The sequence below is a fragment of the Nyctereutes procyonoides genome, unplaced genomic scaffold, assembly GCF_905146905.1.
Source record: "Nyctereutes procyonoides isolate TBG_1078 unplaced genomic scaffold, NYPRO_anot_genome, whole genome shotgun sequence".
NCBI classification, from domain to species: domain Eukaryota; kingdom Metazoa; phylum Chordata; class Mammalia; order Carnivora; family Canidae; genus Nyctereutes; species Nyctereutes procyonoides.
In genome coordinates, this window is record NW_026575047.1 from 470,575 (window position 1) to 497,292 (window position 26,718).

Below are 26,718 nucleotides of genomic sequence, written 5' to 3' on the forward strand. Positions count from 1 at the left end.
GGGGCCGGGCTGCCCGAGCCCCGGGAGACACAGCCCGGCGAGGGCCGCGGCCCCAGGGTGAAGGGGAGCACGAGCTGGCGCGGGGTGCTGGGCGGTGGGGGTGTGCACGCAGCAGTTACACCAGCAGGCGAGGAGAGTAGGCTCAGCTCACGCTGTGGGTAAGTCTGATTTCCTTAATATGTAAAGAACGCTTACAAATCAAGAAGACACCTGTCATAATTTCCCAAATAGGAAACAGAGTCTGAAACCGGCAGCTCATGGGACATGGAGACACGGGCCGAGCGCGAGGGGAGAAGCGAGGACAAGGGCCCTGGGGCGTCCGGGCCGCGGGCTGCATGGGAAGGCGCCGGGGCAGGGAGGGCGCAGGCCACAGAGGGCCACGGAGGGATCTCCCCGCCGCCGTCCTCGGCGCCTCGGGGATATTGCCGGGTCTCGCACACCGGGGAGGCCCCTCCGGCTGCTCCGGGGTGGGCGCCTGGGGGTTGGGGTGCCGGCGGCCGGCTGGGCCGTGAGGCGGGGCTGCTAGGCGACCTCAGGTCCCCCCCATGTGCCGGCACAGCCCTGCCGGGGGAACCCCACGCTTTCCGGGGCGGCCCCACACTGGCCCTCGTCCCAGGGTCTCCCTCACGTGTGTTTGCTGGAAAATCAATTCTGCAAACGCAGCTGAGAGCAGCCGGGGGGCAGCGGGTGCTCCGGCGGGAGGGGGGTGTAGGAGGGGCGGGGGCGCGCCCAGGTCACCGGGAGGGGGCTGGCAGGCCGCCCGGCCTGGCCCCCAGCAGGGTGGAGACGCCCCTCCGGCTGCAGCCCCACGGCGCCCCACACCCCCACGGGGGGGGCTTCCCGTCGGGGTTCGGGTGTCGCGGCGCGGGCTGGCCTCCCTGAGGACCCCGTGTCCGTCCTGTCCGTCCGCCCGTCTGCAGAGCCGCCCGCAGGCAGAGGCAGCGCCAGTAGAGCCCGGCCCGCCCTCCGAAGGGTCCCGTCCGGCCACTTCCTAGTGCCCGCGTCTCCTACCGACCCAGCCAGAGGGTTTCCAGGTTTCTGAAGAAAGCCTTCAGCAGACGGGCTTGCACAGACGGGCTGGGACCTGGAGAGGCCCCGGTCCCCGTGTCCCGTGACCCCCCAGGTGCCCCTCACCCTGTCCCTGCTCCCGAGGGACACGACCCCCCAGGTGTCCCCGCGGTCCGTCCCCGCAGCAGCTGCACTGGCTTCGTAGGGCCGGTCACTCCAGCTGCGAACAGGCTTCAGGAGGATTCTAGTCGGTGCTCCTTCCTTCAGGGATTTGGACTGCGCGTCGGCCCGTGAGCTGCGTTGGGAGGGCGCCCTCCGTCCCCCCGTGCCCCCCCGGGTCCGCGGAATTAGTTCCGCCTCTAAGTGTTTGCCGAGACTCCGCTGGGAACCACCTCCGCCTGGGACTTTGGAGGAAGCGCGCGTTCGAGGTCAGGTCCTAGAGCTGCTCAGCAGCCGCGCCTCCGTGGGTTTGGGCAGGTGGTTGTCCTCTCCGGGATTTCCGGCGTGTGACCTCGGGGCTGCCTCCCTGCGTCCGTCTGTCCGGCACACTTTGGTCCATTCTATTAATGTGTTCGAAGAGCCGACCGTTGCGTGGGCGGCTCCTTCTGGGATTCGGCCCCATCTTCCATCTGTGACGTGGGCCCACCCGTCATGCAGCTGCCGGGGACACCTCTGACATGGGCATGGGCAGTGCTTCCTCCTCGGTTCCTGGTCCGTCGCCCCCGCACATCCCCGCGTGCCCCCGTTTTCCCCACCACGCGGGTCCCTCAGGGAAGAGGAATGAAGGCAAACGCCTGAAGACGGGCTGAGAACGTCCCAGGGTTGAGCGCAGACGCAAACCCCGCGCTCCGGACGCACGCGGAGATCTGGGAGGACGGGCGCCAGTGGCAGGGGCTCGGCCGGGACCCCAGCCCCGCAGGACGGCGGCTCCCAACCCGCAGTCCTGTCCTGCAGACCCTGAGTGTGGCAACACCAAGGCGTGTCCCCAGGAGCCCCCTCAGCGGTCACCGTCCACCGTGCTTTCCCCGCAGAGCGGGCAGGAGGCGGGCCAGCTACGCCGTGGGCCGCGCGGGGCGGGCGTGCAACGGGCGTCCAGGGGACCGTGAACAGGACGCCCTGGTTTAGCCCTGGGCGGCCGCAAGGGAGGGACCGCTGTGAAGCCGGGGTCCCCGCAGCATCCCGGAGCCCGCTCCTGCACAGGCCGCGGCACCTGCTCTGGTCGCGGCCCCAGGCGGGCGGGGGGGGTGCACTGGTCCCCACAAACAGCGCGGCTCCTGCCCACACCCACACGGCCTGCCGCCTCCGGCTCCCCCAGGACCACTGCCCCGGGTGCCCAAGGCCGCCCGCTCCAGCCCCCGAGGCCACTGGGGCCAGGACGGAGACCCACTGGGGGCCGTGAAGCCACGAAACAGATGCTGAGCCTGCCGGCTCTTTCTGGGATTTTTATTTCTTTAAAATAATTCATACAAATGGTTACAGTCACAAACATGATTTTAACCAAAATATTGCTAGCCTACCACGTCAGCAGGACGGCACCCGCGCAGGCCGGGACGCTGCGCCCTCACATCCCCAGGACAGATGCCGACGGCCGAGCGCGCTGTGGGCGACGCGCACTTCTTGGAGCCACTTTGCGAAGCCGTCTTTGTTTGGAACAAGGGGATTCATGCCAAAATTAGGAAAAACAGCCGTTGTTTTGTTTTTCTAAATTATTCTAAAAATAAGACAAGCAGGTAGAAAAAACAATGCACTGAGTGGCGTAGAAAGAAAAACGGGAAGGATTCGTTGTCCTGAGAAGTTTGCCAACTGCCTCGTTCCGGGGCGCGGTCCCACACGAGGGGCGCCGTGTGACGCGGCCTGCTGAGTGTTCGCTCAGGCTCTCCTGCTGTTGACAGCTAAGCAAACAAATCCTCTGTAATGTTCTAAAGACTGTACACAGACGAGAACATTCATGATAGAATTAACTACTAACTTCTTTTGCTTAACGAGGACGCAAAGGACACAGGACAGCGGCTGGCCCTCGGGACGGGACAACTACAGCGGACGCGGGGAGGCCGGCGCCACCTCCCCCGCCCGGCGCCTGGACAGTCTCTGCAGCGCCGGGGCCACCACAGGCGCTGCCTCTGCACACGCCGCTCCGAGGGCGCCGCCCTGCCTGCGCCGAGGCCGTCGAGCTCCGCCCGGGCTACAACTGGTCGCTCGCGTGGTCTCTATCTGCCTCGGGCTTGACGGTTTGGCCGGGAGAAGGGGCGTGGGGCGGGTGGGACACGGGGGGCAGGCCGTGGGACAGGGACATGGCGCTGGGGACGATGCCTTCGACGGCAGTGGGGATGCCGCTGGGGGCCACGCCCACCACGCCCGGCGGGTACCTGCTGGGAGGACGGAGGGCACGTGAGGCTGGCGGGGTCCCTTCCGCGGCCTCGGCCCAGGGACCCCCCCAGGCCACGACTCCCCCGGCCCGCTGCTCCATGGGCTCTTCGCCTCATGCCTGGTGGCTCTGGCTCCCACAGCCCGGCCCCTGGTCCCTGGGGGCGCACACGAGCACGCGTGTCCAGGGGACCCCGTGTCCCCGCCCCCTCCCCACCCGCTCACCTGTAGGCGGCCCCGTTGAGCTCAGGGTGCACTACGCCGGGGTCCATGCTGGCCCAGTGGGTGGCGGCGGTCAGGTGGTCCTTGTTGACACAGTTTTTCAGGCTGTCGGGGATGCGGCCTGGCGTGTGCGGTGGACAGAGAAGGGCCTGTCACGTGGCTGCCCCCAGCACTGTGGCAGCTCGGCGGCGGACACAGGCTGGGGTCCCGCAGCGGGGCTCCCCCTCCGCCTCTCCTCCCGGGACACAGCAGCTCGCAGCTCCGAGACTCCCCGGCCCAGGGGGTGCCCCTCAGGGGCCCCCCACGTCTGCCAGCCCTGAGGACCTCGGGAAGCAGCAGACAAGGCCCAGCCCAGGTCCCCAGCTCAGCCAGCTGTCTGGCCCATGGGTGAGGGCACGGGGTGACCGTGAGTGGGCAGTGTGGGATGCCCCTGGGGGACTCGGGGGACTCGAGGGCTGTGTGGGGAGCCCCCCGGAGGACGCCTGCCAGGCAGGTCCATCTCACGGCCTCTGAGGGAGGCTCGGGGCCACCTCACCTGTGATGGCCCTCCGGATCTCCCGGGCCGCCTCCTCTCGCATCTCGATGGACGCCTGCTCACTGTACCAGGCCGCGTGGGGGGTGCAGATCAGGTTGGGAGCGTCCTTCAGGGGACCCTGGCTAAAGCTACAAATGGCACAAAGTGATCAGGCTGGGGCAGAGGGAGCGTGACCCAGCCTGTGGCCATACCCCGGCCCCCGCCGCTGAGCGCTGGTCCCTGGAGCTGCAGGGCCCAGGCCCTCTCGGCAGGGCTGACGAGTGCTGCCCCTTCTGGGTCAAGGCCTTTGCAGACGCGGCCACACGGCTCAGTGCCCCGAGGCACCGCGTGACTGAGCCCTCACCATCCCACCTCCAGGGCTGGCCACCTGCCCACTGGGCCCTGGCGGGGCTGGACACAAAGCCCAAGAACGGGGCCCGGGGCCTGCAGACTGCGAGTGGGTGTGAGCGCGGGCGAGGGCGGGTTTGGGAGAGGTGGCATCCAGGAATCACCCAGGGCGCTGCCAGGAGGCACCTGAAGGGCTCAGATTCGTGCACGTCCAGGGCGGCGCCCCGGATCCGCCCCTCCTTCAGGGCCTGGGCCAAGGCCTTCTCGTCGACCAGGCCGCCCCGGGCCGTGTTCACCAGGAAGGCGCCTTGTCGCATCTGGGAAGACACAAAAACAGTGGCACGTGAATCAGCCCACAGGCCTCTTGGCTCGCGCCCACCCCGCCCTGGGGACCGCACCCCGCCCAGAGGACCCCTGGCTGCAGTTGTGGGCTCTCCTGGCCTGGCCCCCCAGATGCACATCCCCCCACGGAAAGGATGTGGCGCCTCTGGGACACGGTGTGGCCCAAGCCCCTACCCCTGCACACAGCTGCAGAGGTGGGTTCAGGACCCTATGATCCTGGGATGACGGAAACGAAACCCCAAGACATGGTCTTTGGTGCAGTGGCCAGAGAGCCCTGTTCCCTCGGGTGGCGGCGCCCGCTCGGTCCCCACGCAGCTTCACGTCCTCGGGCCAACGGCCCTGAGCCCCCCAGAACACAGGCAGCTCCAAGCCCCACACCCGGGTCTTGGGGGTGCGAGGCTCCGACCAGCGCCCCAGCGCCACGCCTGTGCCCACGCCCTCCCCAGCCCCACCCCACCGACCGGAGGCAAAGAGGAGCCCCGGGTGCCTGGGCTCATCCTCCACGGGGCCACAGGGGCCAGGGGCAGACCCCGTGCGGGCACACACCCTTGCCGGGGACCCCGGAGCCCATGAGAGGCCACTGCTAGTTCCAGCTCCTGCCTGACCCAGGGCCACGCCTCACAGCCACGGTGTGATGCTGCCAGCCGTCATCTGTCTTTGCCCCAGAGACACGGCACTGAAGCACCGCACGGGCACACTCACTGCAGGACCCAGCCCATCGGGTGTGGCGTGTGCCCTGTGTGTGGGGCCAGGAGCCCCCAGAACTCAGGAAACAGGCCCCTCAGTGCAGACGACCCCCAGCGGTGGAGCCCGCAGGGCAGGGAAAGGCACTTGTCGTGGGTTAAGGCAACGGTGGGACGTGTAGAACTCCCACCATGACCCTAGCTGTAACCCTACCCTGACCCTAGTTGTGACCCTACCATGACCCTAGCCATGACCCTACCCTGACCTTAGCCGTAACCCTACCCTGACCCTAGTCGTGACCCTACCATGACCCTAGCTGTGACCCTACCATGACCTTAGCTGTGACCTACCCTGACCCTAGTCGTGACCCTACCCTGACCCTAGTCATGACGCTACCTTGACCCTGGTCGTGACCCTACACTGACCTTAGCCATGACCCTACCTTGACCCTAGCTATGATCCTACACTGACCTTAACCGTGACCCTACCCTGACCCTAGCCGTGATCCTACTGTGACCCTACCCTGACCCTTGCCCCGACCTGGGGGTGTGGGTGTGGCAGGGCTGGGGACGGCAGGGGACGGCGGGGGAGGCGGTGCAGGCGCGCACCTGCTTGACGGTGAAGTCGTTGATGAGGTGGTGGTTGTGCTCGTTGAGCCCGCAGTGCAGGGTCACACAGTCGCTGTGGAAGAGCAGGTCCTGCAGGGTGCTCACCCGCTGCAGCCCCAGCGCCCGCTCGGTGCCGTCCGACAGGTAGGGGTCGTAGAAGAGCACGTTGAAACCGAAGGCCTTGGCCCGGAGTGCCACCGCCTGCCCCACGCGACCTGGCAGGGCAACACACCGCGTCACCGCGGGCCTAGCTCGGCGTGGGAGGCGCAGCCCCATGGGCCCGGGTCCCTGCATCCAGATGCCAAGTGCGGGGACACCCGCGTGGCCGTGTGGGGCCAGGACTCAGGGAGTGGGCGGGGGGCTGGAGGTGCTCCCCAGGGAGTGCGCAGGTGGGGCTGCCACTTCAGACGAGGGGCCCCGCTCCTTGGAGGGAGGGAGCCACAGGGGTTCAGAGCGCCCCCGGGAGGGACGCACTGACCTGGACGCAGGACCAGCCTACCCAGCCCCACCTCTCAGGGCCCCACCCCTCCTGCAGCCCCCGGGTGGCTGGAACGTCCCACGCACCTGAGGTGGCCCGAGCGGGCCGTGCGCACCGGAGGGCGTCCGCCAGAGGGGACCACCAGGCCCCAGGCCACGGCCCCGCCTGCAAGTGACCCCAGGTGAGGCCAGAGCACAGCAGTCCTGCCAATGCCACCCAAACTACTAACCGGCGGCGTCGGGAGGTCAGGTAACAGCTGCGCCCCGACATCCCGCACGGAGCGTCTGCCACGCGGCACGTGGGAACCCAAACTCCAAGCACCTTTAACATCCCCGAAGGGCGCCTGGGGGGCGCACGCGACGGAGCACGCTCAGGGTGGAGTCTGGGATTCTCTCCCTCTGAGCTCCGCTGCTCGCGCTCTAAGCAGCCACAACCTTGAAGCGAGCAGTCGCTGGACGCACCGGGAGGGGGCTCTGGCTAAGGCTCCGGCGCAGCCCGCCCAGGCCGCTGGGGCACAGCCGCGCTGAAATGGGGCCTGCTGGCTCTTGACGACACTGCCGGCTGAGGTCAGGCGCCCCCCCACCCAGGGGAGGGGCACAGCGCCCCGGGGGGCCGCGCTGGGGGTTGTGCGTCCCCTCCAGCAAGGCGGGAGCCGTACTGAAGACAGGCCTGTGCCTCGTGGACACCTTGCACTCACGCACGTGTATGCCTGGCTCGAGAACACCCCAAATGTCCCACGGTTCTCCTGCTGCAGAGCCGGTGGGGGTGGGGGGGGGGAGGGCACGGGGCCAGTAGGGGGAGGGTCCCGTCCACACGGGGCCTCCCAGGTGGATGGAGCCCGAGCTCGGAGCGACACGCGCCCACACACAAGGCAGAGAAACAGAACTCACAGCTGCCCGCGCGGTGGGTGAGCAGCTCCCCCCCGGAGCAGGGCTGAGGGCCACCTGGCCCTCACCTGAAGGCCACGTCCACTCAACCACAGGGTGCCATAGGGTACAGGTGGGGGAGGCGTGTGAGCGCGGGGAGCACGGGTCAGCGTGTGAGTGGGCAGGCACAACTGCGCAGAGGCACGTGACTGGTGAGCACCTGTGTGACCCACAGCCGGCGTTCCCGGGGCAGAGAGGACTCGGCCCCGCGCTGCCCCGGGGGGGCGGGGGCGCCCAGCAGCCCAGCCACAGGGCTTCCGCTAACTCACCGAGTCCTATGATGCCCAAGGTCTCCCCGCGGATCCTGGCGGCGCCGGAAGCCACTTCCCGGATCTGCTCCACGCTCTGCACCCGTGTGCCTTCCCGCAGCGCCTGGTGCAGCCAGGTGGTCCTGCGGTACAGGTTGAGGATGTGGCACATGGTGGAGTCGGCGGTCTCCTCGACAGACGCCGCCGGCACGTTGCAGACAGCGATGCCTGGAAACACAGACGCGCGGGCGAGGTCACCGACGCCAGTCCTGGTGCTTCCCCCAAGACGGGCCGCAGAAACGTCCCCACGTAGGCCCGCCTGCGGGTCCAGCAAGTAGGCGGGACGGGACAGGCGAGGTCACCCAGGCAGGTGCCAACACCCGGTCTCCCTGCCTGCACCATGGGCCACCTGACCGCCAGCTCGCAGCCACGCAGGCCCCACCCCTCCTGCTTTCCTCGGCCCCCAGGCCATTTGGGACCTGGCTTTGGATGGAGTGGCCCTGTCCTCACAGCCCCACGGCCCCCACTGGCCCTCAGCAGCCCTGCGGAGTGAGCTGAGGCTTCTCTATGCCCAGCACCTCTGCACTTCTACCTGCCTCTCCCGAGCCTGGCCCCTCCCGCCCACCTGTCCTGTCCTGCCCTGCCGCCTCCTCGCCCCTGCCCCTGTGACTGCACAGTGCTTCCCGGGGACTGGTCACCTCCCTGCAGAGGGGAGGGCGCCTACCGGTTCCTTGCGCTACCCTAAATGCCAGGATGATGCCCAACGCATGAACAGGGCTTCATGAGAGGGCCCAGAGCAGATCCTCCACTCCCTTCTGGAAACATCTCAGCCCACCATGAACACAAGAGACGGCGGGGAGCAGGAGGACCAGGTGACAAGGACACCATCCCCTAGATCTGGGGACACACGGCCAGGGTGACCACAGGGCATGGCCCTGACTGTCCCTGGTGGAGGAACAGAGCCCAGGCTGTAGAATAACAAGACAGGACAGACTCGGGGAACAGGTATAAAGCCCCCTGGGAGTCCCCGGAGCAGAAAGCATCCAGGCTGTGGTCAACTCTGCTGCAGGCACCTTTGCTGGGGATGCAGCCTGGGGACGGGTGACAGTGGGGCGGGTGGGCTCCATCATGTGAGCCAGCGGAGGGCATGAGCATCCTCGTGAGAGCAGAATAAACCGAGTTTGCGGTAGACGCAAATGGCAGGCCGTTCTGCCCGGTTCTTCAGCTGCACCGGGGGAAAGGACTGGCAAGACCGGGCACGGGGAGGGTGAGGGTGACGGGGGGGTCTGTGTGTGTGCAGCTATGCGCCCTGCTCATGGGGGGGGGTCACCCCTGCAGCTGCGCGCCCTGTTCATGGGGGTGTCACCCCTGCAGCCGCGTGCCCTGCTCATGTGGGGGGGTCACCCCTGCAGCTGCGCACCCTGCTCATGGGGGGGGTTCATCCTTGCAGTCGCGTGCCCTGCTCATGGGGGGGTCACCCCTGTAGCTGCGCGCCCTGCTCATTGGGGGGGTCACCCCTGCAGTTGCACACCCTGCTCATGGGGGCGGTCACCCCTGCAGGTGTGCACCCTGCTCATGGGGGGGGGTTACTCCTGCAGCTGCCAGCCCTGATCATGGGAGGATCACCCCCTGCAGCTGCGCGCCCTGCTCAGGTGCACGTGACCCCCTGCAAGGTTTTCTGAGAGAGCCGATTTGACTGGGGAGCTTGAGGGGGGCCTGAACCCTGAAAGATGCTCACAAGTGACCTCCAACCCAAGAAGGGCCTGCAAGGGAATCCTTGGTGTAAAGCAAAACCAACAGACGAGAGGAAAGCTGAGGAGACCGCGCCGAAGAAGCAACACCCCAAGTCGCAAAAGGGAGGAAACACCCGGGCGTCCTACCTAAATCCCCAGCTGACTTGATGTCGATGTTGTCGAATCCGCTGCCGATCCTGACGATGATGCGCAGAGCTTTGAACTTCTCCAGGTCCTCCCTGGTCAGCGTGATGGTGTGGTACATCAGCGCCCCCACCGCCTCGTTCAGCACCTGCCGGCGGAGGCGCCACGCGGTCAGAGGGTCAGAGGCCGGGCCCAGCTGGGGAGCTGCAAACGTCCCCCCGACCCCCCCCCCCCCCGCCTCCGCTGTGTGCTGGGGACTGCGGACATCCTAGGGCAGCAGCCACTGCTGTGACATCTGAGGGGACGCAGGGTGACCTGCTGGCTCTGCGCTCAGACCCCCAAGCAGCCCGAGGCCGCGCCCCCGGAGAGAAGCGCTGGGGAGGGCGGGCAGGAGGCTCGCCTTCCGCGTGGACACCAGGCGGTCAGACAGGACGCGCAGGAGGACGCCGCCTCGGAACCGCAGGACCCGCCGGGGCGCGGACGGCACGCACGCACACGGGTCGGAGCCGGGGCCCGGGTCAGCCCGCTTCGCCACGGCCCCATCTGCGCCCACACGCCGGCCCTGACGCTGCCCACGCGTCTCCGGGCCTGGCTGCCGTTCGTGAAGCCCCAGGAGCAGGTCAGTGTCCGGTCTCCCGAGTTTGCACAACGTGGGCCGAGGCGCTACTGTTTGCAAACCGCCCAACGGAGGCGACCTCTGGGAAGCTGGGGCTCCAGCCGGGCCCCGGCCCCGCCCCGCAGGAACCACAGCTGCAGCTCTGCGCAGGTGCAGACGACACCTGGACGGGAGGCCACGCCCCCCGCAGGGCAAAGCGCACGGAGACCACGCCCCCGCAGGGCCGGGCCTGCACAATCACACGCAGACCACGCCCCCACAGGGCGGGCCCGCACAGCCCAGCAACACAGACCACGCCCCCGCAGGGCCGGGCCCGCACAGGCCACGCCCCCCGCAGGGTCCAGCAATACAGACCACGCCCCCGCAGGACCAAGGCCCCCGCACAGGCCACGCCCCCCGCAGGGTCCAGCAATACAGACCACGCCCCCGCAGGGCCAAGCACACGCGGACCACGCCCCCACAGGACCAGGCCCGCGCGGGCCACGCCCCCGGAGGGCCAAGCGCACGCAGACCACGCCCCCCCGCAGGACCAGGCCCGCAAGGCCACGCCCCTGCAGGGCCCAGCAATGCAGACCAGGCTCCCCGCAGGGCCAGGCGCGTGCACACCAAGCCCAGCTGTGCTGCGGCCTCGTCCCCAGCGTGCACAGCACCCCAGCTGGTGCCTCCTGACCCTCGAGGTCTGCAGGTGGGCGCCACAGCCGGGCTGCGGTCAGGGGTGGGGAATGCCTGCCTCCTGGGGGTTTGTCCCAGGTCCAGGAAGGCAGCCCCGTGAGTGGCGCCTTCCAGGGCATGATCCGCAGAGGTCACGCACGGACCTCAGCCAGACGCCGGTGGGGGCCTACCGTGTCCCGTCTCCAGGCCCAAGGGCCGGGAACCCAGGATGGTCCAGGCACACGGAACCTCACAGCCAAGGGCCGGGGTTGTCCTTCCCTACGGGACACAGAGCAGCCTTCCTATCGAGGACACCTCCCACCCAAGGGCATGCGCTGGCTGCTGGGACCCGCAGCCCGGCGTCCGCCACCCTGCCCTCCTCCAGACTGAGCTTCTCGTGCTGACTCTGGGTGTCCTGGCCGGCGAGGGACGCCAACAGCAGGCCATGGTGACCTTGAACCCCAGGATGAGGAAGGCAGCGAGGAGTGGTGCCCAGGACAGCCTGGACTCGGGGCTGACATGAGAGGCACGGAGCAGGGGTCCTGCGTGGGGTGCAGGGCCCATGGGGAGGCTGCTGACTGCTCCTCTCATCTGCTTCTCTACAGCAGCTGAGCTTGTCGGACAGAGGGCAACCCAAAATACAGACCATTCCGAGGCTGGCCAAGGTGGCCCAGGGCACATGCCCACGCAGACCCCACACGGGCCAAGGGGGCACGGGCTGGCTGGGCCTTCAAGGGACTGCAGGGTGCCGCTGGCCCCTGCTTCTGTTCCTGCCCTGAGCGTCCTGGGGATCTCTGCTCCTGCAGGCAGGGAGCTGCCCACGTCCTGACGCCTCCCCCTGAACTCCCAGGACGTCAAGGCTGCAGAAGCATGTACTCCCGCTCCCTGACTGGCCTGTGGGGTGGGGTGAGGACCCTCGTGCGACAGCCAAGTAGTAGTGCTGCACACAGGGAGCACACAGGGAGGGCTTGGATGGAACGGGGAGAGCAGACCTTACCACCGTGCCGAGCTGTGTGGACCGGAGAGGAGGGTGGCCTCGGACACGGCTACGCCCTGGAAAGAGGACAGACGCATCCAGGGACAGATGGACTGTGGAGGGGGAGGCTGCAGGGTGAGTCTGAGTCTTGGGCCTGGGCACCCAGATGCATGCACAGGCCTCTTCCTGGGGTGACCGGGCAGAGGCGCTGGGCTGGGGACAGGCGGGGAGGAAGACTGTCCAAGCATGGGCTGGTGTGTGTGCCCACGCCTGAGCCCTGAGCCATGGCAGGACGCGATCGCATCACGACCGTGACTGTGCCTGCTCCGTCCCAGCGTGGACAAGCCAAGACGCGTGCCAAGTCCCAACTGCTGGGGCGTCTGGGCTGCTCCGCTGTTGGCTGTGCTGCCATAAAAATCCACAATTTCGGGGATCCCTGGGTGGCTCAGCGGTTTGGTGCCTGCCTTAGGTCCACAGCGCGATCCTGGAGTCCCGGGATTGAGTCCCACGTCAGGCTCCCAGCTTCTGCCTGTGTCCCTGTGTCTCTGCCTCTCTCTATATATATCATGAATAAATGAATAAAATCTTAAAAAAAAACTTCCACAATTTCCTGGAGGTTGGTCCTCGGGGCTGGAAAGCAGTGGGTCCGTCGGAGAAGCCTCTGAGAGGGTGTCGGTGTGGCAGCCGGCCACACCCGGGGGGCCGTTCACCCACTGGCACCCACTTCACGACGCCCAGCAGGGCAGAGTTTGAGATGCTGCGTGTGATGGACGCAAACTGGCCATCTATTACCTTAGTCTCAACGTGCCTGAGTGTGACCTACTGACGTTTCTTAATAAATTGGTTTCATGTCCGATTCCTTTTTCTACTGAGCAGTTGTAATCACGTGGTGCCCAGCGAGGTGTTCTCAGGGCAGAGACCGCCCCGGCTCAGGGCCGCCCACCCGCCCTGGGAGGACCGGCTTGGCTGCAGGCCTGCCCCACAGGCAGCTCCGTCCAGGGGACCCAGGCCTGGGCCACCGCACTCCCGCAGTCAGCCCCGAGCTCCTCTCCAGGGGGCTGCTCACGCCCCGTCAGGACTGCGGAGTGGCTGGGACCCTGCCAGGCATCACACGGACTCCCAGGGAGGAGGTCTGCGGGGGGGGGGGGACCCCAGGTGTTCACTCATGTCACCACGTGCAGCTGTGACCAAGCTTGTCAGGCTTGACGACCTGACCGCATCCTCACCCCAGAATGGAGTGCCACGGGGCCAGTGGCAGCAGGGTGGGGGACTCAGTGGGTAGCTTACGGAGGGAAGCCGGGGCCTACCGTGCCGCATCGGGGCCTCGCTCCTGCCCCTCACACACAGGTGCCGATGCACAAGGTTCCGGGACTTCTGCGCACCTGACTTTCTAGGACCACACCGAGGGTGTGGCTTGTTTTGTGCGGCTGCGGCCAGAAAAGCTCAGCAGTGGCCTAGTGCCTCCAACACACTTCTGTGTGGTTCCAGGGGGTGCCTGTGCCACCGCGTGTGCAGGCCTGGAGGACAGAAGTGCCAAGCCCCGGCAAAGCCCGCGTGCCGTGGCCCTGGTGGAGCAAGAGCATCGCCGCCCACACGGCACCCCCCTCCTGCTGTCGGGGGGCATCTGAGTGTCTGCTGTCCAGCCTCCGGCTCTGGCAGGTACTGTCCCCACCTGGCCACTTCTCACGTGCTCTGTCTTGACACTGCCACGTGACTGATTCTGACTGTGCCCCGACAAACAGCCCCGTGTTCTGCAGGATGCACCTCCGCCTCGTCCTGACTGTGGGGTGGGAAACATGTGCCCCCCAGCAGCTCCCCTGATATTTCTGTTGGGACACCTGCCTGCATGTGGCTGTGCCAGGGCTCCCTCCCCGCGTCCCCTCCCCTCTCTACCTGCTCACGGCCCCGGTAAGGCCGACCCTGGCCTGACCCTCTGCTTGGAGTCACACTGACCCTGCTGCCACCCCGTGCCACCGTGGTGCGGGTCAAATCTTGTCTGCATGTTCCCCTCACGTCTCCTGGCCCGAGCACCTCCCTCCTGGGACTGGGCGCCTTGCAGCTGTATTTCCCACGTCCTTCCTATCTTCCCGGACACGTCCCCAGTGCTGTCTTACTGTCTATCCCCTGGCCCTGGGGGCCCCTGCTCCGGGCCGGCTGACGGCGCCATCCCACCCACAAGCCCGTTCTCACGAGGGCCCCTTCCTCCGCAGGTGCCTGTCTTCAGGGCTCCTGCACTTTAATCAGATAACACAACGCTGCGCCGAGAACTGCTTTCCCTGGGAGGTGTGAAGCAGCCCGCGACTCTTCGTAGCTAACACCCCCACCTCCAGCATCAGGGTAACGTGCTCCTTGAACAGCAGAGCATCCTGTGGGCCCGACACGCGTCCTGGGTTCACACCGGGAGAGCCAGAGTGTCCACTGAGCTCTGGAAGGTTCCTTCACCAGGTGGCCATGGTAATAGCATAGGGTCTCCTCCACACTTAGCGCCTGGCGTCCAGCTAGTTACGAGGCAGAAATCCCTGATCCATGGTGATGTGCTGTCTCTCCCCGAGATGAAGCCTGCAGACAAGTGGTCTGGGGCCTGTGTCAGCTCCACAGCCAGCAGGGCCCAGGGCTCCCATCCTGTTTTTCAGCTATTCCCAAACACGGTTTCTCTTGGGTTCCAGGTGGCTGCCCAGGCTCCACCCATTGCGTTTGGTTTCCAGCCAGCAGAAAGAGAGAGGTGGCTCTGCACACAAAGCCTGGTGGCTCTTCCTGGTTGGACTCGGTCACCTGGCCACACCTGACAGCCAGGCTGGGGAAATGGGCCGCACGGCGCAGCAGGCCCGAGCTCCTGGATCTGCGCAGCTCCACATCTTTGCCCGGCGGCCTGGACTGTGGCTTCCAAGCTTCCTGTCAGTTTACCGTTTCCAGTTGCCTGTTTGCACCTGCGAGTGCCCCCCCAGTGCTGGGAGGGCGCCTTCCCCGGCCGCGCTGCTCGTCCGCGTGCCCCTTGGGTCGCCAGGGCGCTCCGTCCCATCCCTCGGGAGCCTCTGGCACCGGGGGTTTTCTCAGTGTGCGCAGGGGGGGTGGCAGTCGCCGACACGCGGAGGCCCAGCCCGACCCTCCCCGGGGTCGGACTGCACATCTGGCTCTTAGCTAACCTCCGATCGTTTTGATCAGTTACGATCTTAAAGGAAAACATCCGTTTAGTGTCACTTTTCAGATTTATTCTCAGAACCTGCTTTAATATCACTCAGGCTGCTTCAACACTTCCGTCTGCCGGTCTCTCGCTCCCGATATTGCTGGGTTTTTAATATTTTTACTTTGAAACCCTTTAAGATCCACAAGTGGCCAGAAGCTGCCCTCTCAGCCCTGCTCCGGGGCACAGCGGGCTCCGGTCACCCAGCCCTGCCCCGTGCAGGGCGGCCTGCAGAGCTGACCCCCGCACCCGCCGCCCCGCCCAGGGCCCCCGCACCCCCCACACCACAGCCCCGGGCCGCCGGGAGCGCGCCTGCCACGTACACACGCAGGATGCGGGGAGCGCGCAGGCTTCGCGCCTCTGGGACCCGCGGCACGTGCTCGTGTCCCCCTCCCCCAGCGGCACCGGGCCTGAGACTTCGACCCCGGGAGCCGTCTGGGCCTCAGCGTCGAGCCCTCTGGTCTTCTGGACGCTCCTGCAGCTGCCGCATCCCTCCGCGAGGCTCCGAGCTCCGCCTTCTCTTCCTGCCGGTCCTGGGACCCCGAGACGCCCGCGCCATCCCCCAGCAGGCCTGGCGACGCCGCTAGCAGGCTGGACGCCGGCGCTGGGAGGGCGCAGCTGCGTGGCCCAGCCTGCGATGCCCTCGCTGGCCAACATGGGCCCCAGGCGATGCAGCTCATCGGCCACATCCACGGCCACAGGCTCCACTTCCTGGCAACAACTGGTTACAACGGCAGCGGCTCAAGGCAGCGGCTCAAGGTGTCGCGGAGGAACCCTGTCCCCACCTTCGACGCCGAGGGCAATGATGGCCACAGCCTGGGGCTTGGGCGCCATGGAGGCGCACAGCTGAGGGACCCTCCTGCCCTCCTCGCTCCCTCGAGCACCCCACACCGTTACCTTCTCGTGGATCTCCTGCGTGGACTGGGCGTCACAGAAGGCCACTGTGGCCACGTCCTTCAGGATGGGCATCTCCACCGTGCAGTCCCGGCCGTCGAGCAGCGCCACCAGGGGCCGGGGATGCATGGGCCCATTCATGATCGGGGGTCGGACGCCTGTGGAGACAGGAGTGTACGCTCAGCTCCCACGGTGGCCACAGCTGAGACCTCGCTTCCCCTGCCACCCACCGCCCGCAGCCTGACATAGGCAGGCCCTGAGAATTCTACGTGTCCACGCACCTGGATTTTGTCAAGCCTGAGTAAAAAAAAAATCTCCATGAAAAGCAAACCAGTGTTTGCTACAGCTCGCTGACCCCCGAACGAAAGTGGACCCCTGCCGAGCAGCATCACCCCCAGGGCCTTGGGGTCCCAGGCATGCGTGGAGGCAACAGGGCCTCCACCATCTGACCCCGGAACACGCAGACTGCAATGTGACAGGTGTCACGACAACACCCACGGCTCCCAGTCCACAGCAGCACTGAGACCGCCCGGAGACCCTGCCAGCACCATCCCCCATGCCCGGCATCACCTCATTTGCAGGTTTGAAAGGAGACACAGAGGCAGGGAAGGGGTGAAGCACTGAACGCAGCCAGAGCCCCTGACCGTCTCATGACAAGACGACTTAGAATCACTAAAAGCTCCTTCCATACAGGACGTCACCGGGCCTCATCCTGGGCTGAGGCGGACACGAGGGCCCCTAGGTGACAACCATGGCAGCCGCCAGTGGCCCCAACCACCCCCCAGCCCCAACGGCCTCGACAAGACCCGCCCTGACCGGTGCACGGGCAGCTCCGGCGCAGGATGAGAACCAGGGGTGGGGCTGGGCCGCCCGGGGCCCAGAGCCCAGGAGGGAGCCACCCCCACGGGCGCACTGCTCCACCGCCCACGCAAGCGGCCAAGACGCAGCAGCCCCGCTGGGCGCAGGGCAGGGTCCGCAAGGCCCCAACCCCTCCCCGGCGCTCCCCGCAGTCCCCTGAGCTGCTTCCTGCCGCCCGCAGGGTGCCGGGCCCACGGCATGGCTCACCTCTCCAGCTTTACCCAGAGAACGGCGAGGCCTCAGGGCCCTTATGTACCTGCGCCAAGGGGCTTCTGGTCACGACCGTGGGCACCCTGCGCTTGTTTCTAAGGGACGGGCCGTCACGCCGCAAGCTGAGCTCCCGCCCTCCAAGTTCCCGAGGCGACAAGGCAGGCTGTGGAGCACCGACGCGACGGCGCCTCCCGCAGGAGCACGCCAGGGCCCGCGGGCAGCAGGGAGGGGATGCCGTCCGCGGGCCTGCCGGGCAGCAGCGCCGGGGCCCCAGCTCGCTGACACCCCCTTGCCCAGGGAGGCACCCGCCTCCCGACCCACGGCCGGCGCCAGAACAGGACTTGGGTTTGCGTGGTAACACCCTAGCCTGGCACGGAGTTCACGGGAGGACGACCAGAACCAGCCCAGCGCTGACCTGAGGCCTGCCCATCTGAGACCCCCGAGGCCCCCCCGGTTCCGCCATCCGTGGGGCTTCACAGAGGCTGTACACCATGGGGCGTCGCTGTCCTGATGCGCCGCACCGGCCGGGGAACCTGGGCCGTCCCAGCCGGTGCGGACAGCCGCTCCGCGGGCACGGAGGGACGGGCGTCCAGCTGCTGCGCGCTCCAGGAGCCCCTACCAACCTGACATTTCTTAATATGGGCTCGGCTTCCACGACCATGAATTCGACTTTTCAAAGCGTTTTATCTTCAGAATCCCCAGGCAGAACCGCGTCTGTCACTGGATCCTCATCCCACGTCTTTAATTGTCTTGAACCAAAGCTCCTAGGCTCCTGATCCTCGGCGACCACTGAAGCCTGTGCCGGGGTCAAAGTCTGACTAAAAATTAAACACAAGAGACACGTTAAAACACCATCGAGGGCCAGCTACAGCTCACAGATGCCAGAGGCCCACAGTCGAGGCTTCTCCCCGCATCCTTGCCCCTGGGGGGACCTGCCTGCAGGCGGGCACGCGGCTGGCGGAGGGGACGGCTGGGCGCAGCGGGGACGCATGTGCAGCGGGAGGCTGACTCTGAAGGTCCCTCCGCGTCCTCGGGTCGCCATGCCAGCTCCTACTCATGCTGCCGACAGCCTCCCCGGCCTCCGGGACGAGGCTGCCAGGAGGGGAGGCCCGGGGATGCTGGCTGGGACACGGACGCCACTTCCCCACCCCCACACGCGGGCCCCACAGGCACATCCCGGGACTGGCAGTTGACCTGACACAGCTCCCATGAGACTTGAGGTCACGTGCGTGGGTCACACACCTTTCTGGGACAGGCTGAGATCTCAGGCCCCGGGAGCGCTGGACCCACCCTGAGCGCGTGGCCCTCTGCGCGCGGGGACCACAGCGGGGCTGCCCGGAGGCGTGGCCAGGCCGCACACCATGCCCTTGATGTCATCTGGCCCTCGGGAGGCCCAGCGCAGAGCAGGAGCTCCAGGGGGTGGGGCCACGGGGGTGGGGCCACGGGGGACGGGCCTGCTGCAGGGATGGCCTGTGGCCCCTGGAACCCATGGTGGCTCCCCCTTCCAGACGCTTGCACAGCGAGGGCAGGTGTCCTGCATCCTGTCCGTGGGCCTGGGCCGCGCCAGCTGGCCACGCTCCCCTCGGGGTGCGGACCTCCGTCCCTGCCGAGTGGTGGCCTGGGCTCCACGGTGCAGAAGGCAGCCTGGCCTCCCTGAAGCCGCGGCCAGGCCAGGGCTGGGCGGGCCTGCGCTGCGAGTGGACAGGCTGGGACGGTCCACCACCCGGCCTCACGGACTGAATGCGGCCGATTCCCTCTGCGGGTTTCAAGCCCACACGCTGACCCCGCGTAACCAGCTCCCAGGTTGCGGGGACACTGAGCCTGGGGAACACAGGCTCTCCGCCAGGGAAATGGGGGGCCCCTGGTCAGAGAGTGCTGATGCCACAAGGTGGGAGGTCAGGGTCGCGATGAACACGGGCCCAGGGTGACCTGAGGCCCACATGGAGCCGAGTCTCCTTAGTCCCGAGAGGCATCTACCTGGAGCCCTCGCCCACGCCGGCCACTGCCCGTACCAGGAGTCTGCTCCCCGAAGACAGGCCCTGGCCAAGCCACACCTGTCTCTGCTGTGGGGGACATAGCTGCCCCTTACCCAGAGATTGGGAGCTGCCCTTGGCGACGGCACCAGGGCTCCTTTCTCCCTGGCCCTCCAGGCTCAGCTGAGAGTCCTGCTCGGGGCAGTGGGAACGGCTGGCAGGGGCTCAGGGGTAGTGGGCAGGGGGTTGGGGACCCGGGGCAGGGGCCAGGGGGTGACAGGCTGGGGGCCAGGGACCTGGGGGGTGGTGGGCTGGGGGCCAGGGACTGGGGCAGGGGGCTGGGGACCTGGGGCAGGGGACCTGGGGGGTGGTGGGCTGGGGACTGGGGACCTGGGGGGTGGTGGGCTGGGGACCCAGGGCAGGGGATAGGGGGTGGTGGGCAGGGGACTGGGGACCCAGGACAGAGAACGGGGGTGGTGGGCTGGGGACTGGGGACCCGGGGCAGGGACAGGGGGTGGTGGGCTGAGGGCCAGGGACCTGGGGCAGGGGGGGTGGGGGCCAGGAGGTGGTGGGCTGGGGACCCAGGACAGGGGCCTGGGACCCGGGGCAGGGGGCTGGGGGTGGTGCGCAGGGGGCCGGGGGGCCAGGAGGTGGCAGGCAGGCAGGGGCAGGGACACACTCCACCCGGCCAGGCCCAGCCCGGGCTGCAGGCCCAGAGCACCTGGACCTCGTCACCGGCTCACAGCCTCACGACCCCCAAAGGAAACCACACGTGACCCCCCACGTTCTGCTCCGTAAGGAACATACCCACTGAGCCACGGAACGAGATGTCGCTCTCCCCTTACGAGCCGGGAGGGTGGCACCGAGGGCACTCAGGGACTCTCGGTGACTGCGCCCTGCTTCTCTCCATGGTGGGGGGGGGCAGGCCCCATTAGGGGTGCGGCTGTGCAGCCCCCCTCCCCCAGACACGAGCCTCCCCCGCGACCTTGACCTTCACGAGAGGAGCAGGGGGCGAGCAGCTGGGTGCGGGCCAGGGGCCACCGGGCTCCCCAGCGTAGGCCTCCCGGGAGCCTGTACTCCCCAGTGCCCGCTGCCGGCGAGGGTGACTTGTGCCCCGGGGCCGTGACCCCGCAGCCCAGGTCCGATCCCCCGCCGCGTTCCCCCACAGCCCAAGGCGCGGTCCACGCAGACTCCAGCCAGCGGCCACCAAGGGCGGGGGGCAGGGCCCGAGCGCAGGGGCCGCCGAGTGAGCAGGGGTCCTGGCCCTGCTGCTGTGGCCAGTCTGCGGTTTTCTTCCTAAAGCTAGAGGAGCCAGCCTGGGTCCCCAGCGGGACCGTCCCGGGCGGCGAGGCCCTGGGCAGACCACACTCCTGCACGCCTCAGCTGCGGCCCGGCGCCCTGTGTCCACGCGGGTCCCCGCAGCCCGCAGCCCCGCCAAGGGGACGGGACCCTCAGGCGCTCCGAGCGGCCCAACTCAGCTCTTCTATGAAAACCATGTTTTGCGGAGGCCCCGCTTTGCCCACACCCAGCCGAGGTTCAGATGCCTAGAGCGGCCCGTGGGCCGGGGCAGCGTGTGCCCAGCCAGGGGAGCGTCGGCAGGCGCGGGGCTCAAAGGCCAGGCCACGGGTCCCAGGCTCCAAGCTGCACACGCGCGGCGACTGCGGGCCCGGGCCGGACGCAGGGGGAGCCCGAGCCCAGGCCAGCAGCAGCAGCGCGACAAGGAAAAGCCCCCAGGGAGGGACCCCCAGACGCCGCCAGGCCCAGGCTTGGGGACATCTGCGCCGTGGAAACCCCAAACTCCATCTCGTTCCTGGAAACGCCACGTGGGAGCCCCGCTGAGTGACCTCAATGCCCAGAACGAGTGCAGAGGCCACACGGACAACGGGGGGCGGGGGGGGGGGCGGCAGAGGGCGGGCGAGAACGCACAGGCGCGGTGGGGTCAGGGCCCCGGACTCGCGGCACACCGTCCGCCAGCGGCAGGGCTCCCCTCGTCATCCCCGACGGCTCTGCGGGGAAAGGTTAACTCACACAAACTAGAAGACGCTTGTCAGGACGTAGTAAAACGGAAAAGACGGTGAAATTACGGAGATGCTACTGCAAGACGTAAAGTGCCTGAACCTGTTTGAACCGCCCAGCGCAGGTCCAGGGCGTCCTGGCGAACAGCCCGGGGGCGGCAGGTGGCAGTGAGACCGGGTCGGCGTGTGCCCGGCCACCAGGACGACCGGTCACGGGACAGCGAGGGGGCGCTCCTCCTCCAGGGCAACGAAACCCCCCGTCACCCACGCGAGGACACCAAGAAAGCGTGTCCAGCCATCTCCTGCTCGTTCACAGCCAGAGCCTCACGGCCAGGGCTTCCCCGGCGGAGGTGCTCCCGCGGAACCCAGGGCCGCCCGCGCTCCCCACACGCCGGCCCACGCGCCTGCAGGCGGCCAGGCGGGGTGTGCCCACGGCTGCCCGCGTCCCTCCGCCCTGCCCCACGATGACCCACACGGGGCTCCGGAGCATCGGGGTGGGGCTGGGGTGGGGTCTCGGCCTCCCCCTCCCCAGAGCGCACGGGGCTCCAGGAGCCTGACCACGGCGCTGCCCCCGCACTTGCCAGTGCCGAGCACTCCAGGCTTCTGCGTCCCTCCCGATGTCCCACTGCTGTCGTCGGCAGGAGGGTGAGCAGGCCAGCTCAGAGGGGCTCCCGTGGGCACCCCCCCACCCGGTGCGGATGGAACCCCGACAACCACCCCGCCGCACACGTCTGCTCCGTCCCTGGTGATACACTGTGCTCCAAGAGGTGGCGGGTCGGGCCGGGGTGCCACACGGGGGTGGCATCCCCACAACTCAGTGAGGCGGTGGGGGACGCGGCAGTCAGCACGGCCTGGGGGCACGGGGCGCCAGGACCCACTGGGCTGCAGCGGCCGCCACCCCACGGGCCCCGCACAAAGGGCACAGGCCAGCCCAGGTGGCTTGCGTAATTCCAGGTGGGCAGTTGGCAGGCCCAAGGGCACCACAGCCATCACCTGCAGCACAGGGCCCCGCAGCAGGCCGCGACCCTCTCGGCACCACCTTCGCCATCTCCCCGGGAGTCCATAACGGAGCTGAAGGGACCTCAGGGCCAACAGGCGTCGGGGCGGGGCCTCCTTGGCCCCCGTCGTCCCACCGACCACTAGGCCGGCCTCCTGCTCCCCCGGGCCCAGGACAGGGTGCTGCTGGCACGCTCTGGGGACACCCCGGACCCCTGACAGCAGCTCCCTGGCATCCGGGGCAGCGGGAAGCCAGGGGCGGGGACTGAGATCCTGGCCACCCGAGGTGCTGGCGCTCGCGCCACCCCCTATGGCTGACCATCATCCCACACTCAGCCCCAGAGATCTCCGTTGAGTGCTCCCTGCCGCCTCTCCAGGCGCACTCACTAGGCCACCTCCCGCCTGCCTGGGGCCCCCGCAGGACACCGCAGCCCTCCCCAACACAGCCAGGGCTTCAGAAACGCGGCCTGGAGCCCATCACACCCCAAGGCCCCCCGCCCCAGCAAGCTGTGCATATCCAGCCCCGACCACCACCTCCCCAGAAGGGGCTCCCTCCTGCCCCCCGCTGTACTTAAGCAGCCCTTCCCCACTTGGGCCCAGCACAGCCAGCTGGTGGCAGTGAGGCTCCCCTTGGCTGCTGTGGTCTGGAAGCCTCCAAGGGGGCAGGGTCTGTGTGAGTGCCAGGCACCCCGAGGCCAGCGGCCACACCGACCCCAGCAGGACAGACCCACGCACCACACCGTGTGGTCCCCCAATTCATTGTAAACCAAACCGGCGCCCGCTCCCCCACACGTGCTGCAAAGGCACGTTCTCGTCACCGAGACTCTGCCTCCCACACAGTCCTCTCTCGAGCCCTGACACGTGTCCTGCTTGCTCTGTGATGCTCCAGGATCCCACAAACAAGAACCCCGTCCTCGTGCAGAGAACACTGGCTGGGGACCCAAGGAATGTCACCTCCCTGCCCTCCCGCACGCGACGTTCAGCAGCTGCTGCGGAGCGACCCCATGTGGGGACACGTCCTCTAGGGCAGGCCTCGCACATCAGACTCAAGAAGGACTGGCGGCCGGACGAGGCTGCCGTGGGCACCGAGCCTGCCTCCCGACAGGCCAGAGTCCAAGCCTGGGGAGGGTCCAGAAAGCAGCCCCCGCCCCACCCGCTGACCCCCTGGGATTTCTTCTCCAAGGTCCCAGGTTCCAGTCCTGCCAGGTGCCCACCGTCCTCCCAGCCCATCTATGGCCAGGCTGCAGGGCTGGCAGGGATGTGAGGGACCCCCACCCTGAGGGTGACACAGGCAGAAACAACTCAGCAATAAGAGCGCCTGTGAGCTCTGAGCTCTGTGGTTGGGTGGAAAATGCCACCTCCCCCCCCCCCCCCCCCGCCCTGCCAGGTGTCCTGCAGCTCGTCTGGGCAGACAGGGGAGGGCCCCAGGCCAGTGTGCAGCCCGTGGCTGATCTGCAGTGAGCTCCTGGAGTCCCCTCTGGGAACCTGAGGCAGGTGTGTTGTGGACTGCCCCCTGAGCCTGCCATGGGTCCTCCTTCATGCCCCTGGTCGCGGGAGCCAGGAGTCTTTGAGGAGGCTGCCGCCACAGGATAAAAAGCCTGCACAAGCCTTCGACTGGGTCCTCCGCGCCCAGGAGCCGCGGGCGGCCAGCAGCAAGCTGCACTCCAGCTACTCAGACTGGGCAAGGCCCCAAGGACACTGGCATAGGGCGCTCCAGGGGCAGGCGAGATCGTGGCAGAGAAAGCCCCATCACGGCCCAGCTCTCTGCTCACGGCCTGCTGGCCCCTTCCACCAGGCCGCTGGGGAGCCAAGGCCAGGCCACCTCTGAAGCCCAAGGGCCCTTCTCCTGCAGAGGTGCCTCCCCCGCACTAGGGTTCCACTGGCCAACCTCTGGCAGCTCACCCGATGGCCCAACCTCGGGTACTAACCACAGAAGGGGCTGCTCCAGCCTCCCAGAGCTTGGGGTCGCAGCCTGCTGTGCCCCCAGCACCCCCGCCGGTGTGTCCTCAAGCTGAAGGGACCGAAAGGGAAACCCCAAATGCAGCCAGGAGAGAGGGTCAAGGGCTGAGACAGGTCACCCCAGCCACGAGTCCATTTCTCAGAAACGCAGAGGGAAGAGCGAGCCGTCAGGGCGGGACAGGCTGGGACCGCACAAACAGCCCCACGGAGGCTGGAGAGGACACGCCTGCACACGGCAGACACAGCCGTAACCCCGAGCGTGTGTCCCCCACAAGGCCTCGCAGAGGCCCACGTGGAAGCGCGAGCTCGGAGGCGGTGACAGAACCTCGGTGAAAAGAGACCCAGAAAGGCCGGGGCAGAGCGGCCGGCGGGCAGCGCTGGGAGGCGCAGGAGGGGGCAGACCGCGGGCGGGCCGGTGCGGGTGCGGAGGGTGCGGAGGGTGCGGAGGGTGCGGAGGGTGCGGAGGGTGCAGAGGGTGCGGACCCCGGCCAGGGCGGCTCGCCCTGGGCTCCCAGGGCGCGGGGAAGGCCAGAGTGCCCGCGTGCCAGGAGCAGCGCCGGCCGGCCCGCGGGTGCCCTCGTCCTCACGCGGCATCCTCGCCTCGGGGCACGCAAAGCCGTGACACGGGGTCACCGCAGCCGGGGGCGCCCGCCCGCCCGCCCGCCCCGCCCCGGCCCGCCCCGCGGGGAGCGCCCGGCAGGAGCCCGGCTGCTGCCGAGCTCCTCTGCGTGACTCTGCCCCGGCAGCTGGGGCGCGGTCCCGGGAGAGCGCGGCGTGGACGCCCCCCGGCCTGCAGCCGGACGGTCCAGCTGCCCAAGCGGGCGCCGGCCGAGGGCGGCAGGTCCTTGGCTGCTCGTCCAGGCCCGCGCAGCCACCACCGCGTTCGGTCCTGGCTTCCTCCCGCAGGTGGGCCCGTCCACGGCGCCCGCGGAGGCCGACGGGAGGCCCGAGGGGAGGCCGGCAGGAGGGCGGCAGGAGGGCGGCAGGAGGGCGGCCGGGGCAGGCGCTGCCGCGGCGCGGGCTCGGGGGACAGCGCGGCCCCGGGTCCCTCCGCCGCGCGGCTGCAGGGGCCGAGCCGTGACCCCCCCCCCCCGGGGCCGGCGGCGCTCGGGCGCGGGCAGGTGGCGCGGGCAGGTGGCGCGGCTGCCGGCGGCCGTCCCCGTCCCCGTCCTCGTCCTGGGCGAGCGGGACGCGGGGGCGGGGGCGCCGGGGGCGGGCGCGGCGAGGCCCCAGGGCCCGGGCGGGGCGAGCCCACGCGACCAGGAGGCCGGGCCGGCCCCACGCAGGGCGCACGCGGGCCGGACGCAGGGGGCCGGGCCGGCGGGGGGGCCGTGGGGCTGCCGGGGCCGGGCGCGCCGCGGGTGTGGCGGGGCCTGGCCTGGGGGGGTCGGGGGCCGAGCGCGGCGCCCCTTTGTGTCACCTGCGCGGGCCGCGGCGGCGGCGGCGGCGGTGGCGGCGGCGGCGGCGGAGGAGGAGGAGGAGGAGGAGGCGGCGGCGGCGGCGGCAGCGGGCGGGGCGGGCGTGACGGCGGCGCCTGCGCACGCGCACTCGCACGCTGCGGCTCGCGCACGCGCACGGCGCCCCGGCCCCGCCCCCGGCGGCGCGCGGAGGCCGGCGCGCACGCGCACTCGCACACAAAGCCGGGGCCCGCGCGCGCCCGCCCGCCCCGCCCGCCGCCCCGCCCCCGCGGCCGGAAATGCGCGCGCGCGGCCTTACCGAGCGGCAGGCCCTTGTTGAGCAAGTGCGAGCTGCCCATTGAAAGGCGCGGGCGGCCGCGGGCCCCGACGAGTCCGGCGCGCTCCGCCGCGAGCCCGGCGCGTGGGGCGGCCTGGGCGCCGTCCGCTGCTCCGCCCGCTCGCCTGCGCCCGGGCGCCGCCGTGCCGAGCCGCGCCGCGCCGCGCCAGCAGCCGCTCCACCGGGCGGGGACAGGCGGCGCGCGCGCGGGCGGGGCTTCCGGCCCGGCGGCCTCCTGTTTCCAGGCGCGAGCGCCGCGCAGCACCACGCGGGCGGCTGCAGGCCGGGCCCGCCCGCCCGCCCCGCCCGTGCCCTCCCGCGCCCTCCCGCCGCCGCGCCTGCTCACACCTGCCTGCGCCCGCACAGGTCCCGCCCCGCACCCCCGCGCGCGCACGCACGCACCTGCCCCGCAGCCCCGGACCCCACCTGCCCTGCACCCGCACACGCACCTGCCCCGCAACCACCAGGCCCCATCTGCCCCGCGGGCGCGCTCACACACGCACACTCACCTGCTCGCACCCGCACCTGCCCCGCGCCCACCCAACGCACCTGCCCTGCACCCGCATATGCACCTGCCCCACACCCACCCGGCCCCATCTGCCCTGCAACACACACACCTGCTGGGCACTCACCAGGCCCCACCTGTTCCACCTCCGCGCATACACCTGTCCTGCATCTGCGCACGCGTACACGCCCCCCAACCTGTCCTACACAGGTACCTGCCTCACACCGGCACAGCCACAGCCATCTACACACTTTCCACCCCACCCGCATCCTGACAGTGGAGCGTGACCGCACCTACCCCCGCACCTCAGCTCGCTCCTAGGCAGGGATCATTTGAATGTTCCCGGGCCACTGCCAGGAGGCACTGCAGGTGTGCCACTGCCAGCCTTCCGGCTCTGGGCCCCTACAGGGTTGCAGGAGGCCGAGGCAGGCATCCCTGGGAGTTTCCCTGGGCAAACTTGGCCTTATGCTTCGGTTCCTGGGACCCAGGAGGAGGTGCAGCCTGGATGGCAGGCCCCAGGGAGAACCTCCT

General features: G+C 68.8%; 1 protein-coding gene across 5 annotated transcripts; it reads right to left on the reverse strand.

The window, feature by feature from the left end:
• Nucleotides 1-2,437: 2,437 nt before the first annotated feature.
• On the reverse strand, nucleotides 2,438-25,827 carry CTBP1 (C-terminal binding protein 1). Of its 5 annotated transcripts, none has more exons than XM_055326357.1 (10): nucleotides 25,665-25,819; nucleotides 17,629-17,823; nucleotides 15,941-16,095; nucleotides 9,623-9,767; nucleotides 7,764-7,970; nucleotides 6,091-6,305; nucleotides 4,643-4,773; nucleotides 4,130-4,257; nucleotides 3,598-3,715; nucleotides 2,438-3,377 (listed from the first exon to the last, which is right to left on the reverse strand). In XM_055326357.1, the coding sequence occupies exons 2-10, from the start codon at nucleotides 17,633-17,635 to the stop codon at nucleotides 3,191-3,193; spliced, it is 1,293 nt and encodes a 430-aa protein (XP_055182332.1). In that variant the 5' UTR covers nucleotides 17,636-17,823; nucleotides 25,665-25,819; the 3' UTR covers nucleotides 2,438-3,190. The 5 variants fall into 5 exon arrangements, with proteins under 5 accessions (XP_055182332.1, XP_055182333.1, XP_055182334.1 ...); XM_055326358.1 differs by lacking the exon at nucleotides 25,665-25,819 and adding an exon at nucleotides 25,369-25,469; XM_055326359.1 differs by lacking the exon at nucleotides 25,665-25,819 and adding an exon at nucleotides 17,938-19,242 and having other exon boundaries at nucleotides 17,629-17,819.
• Nucleotides 25,828-26,718: the final 891 nt, after the last annotated feature.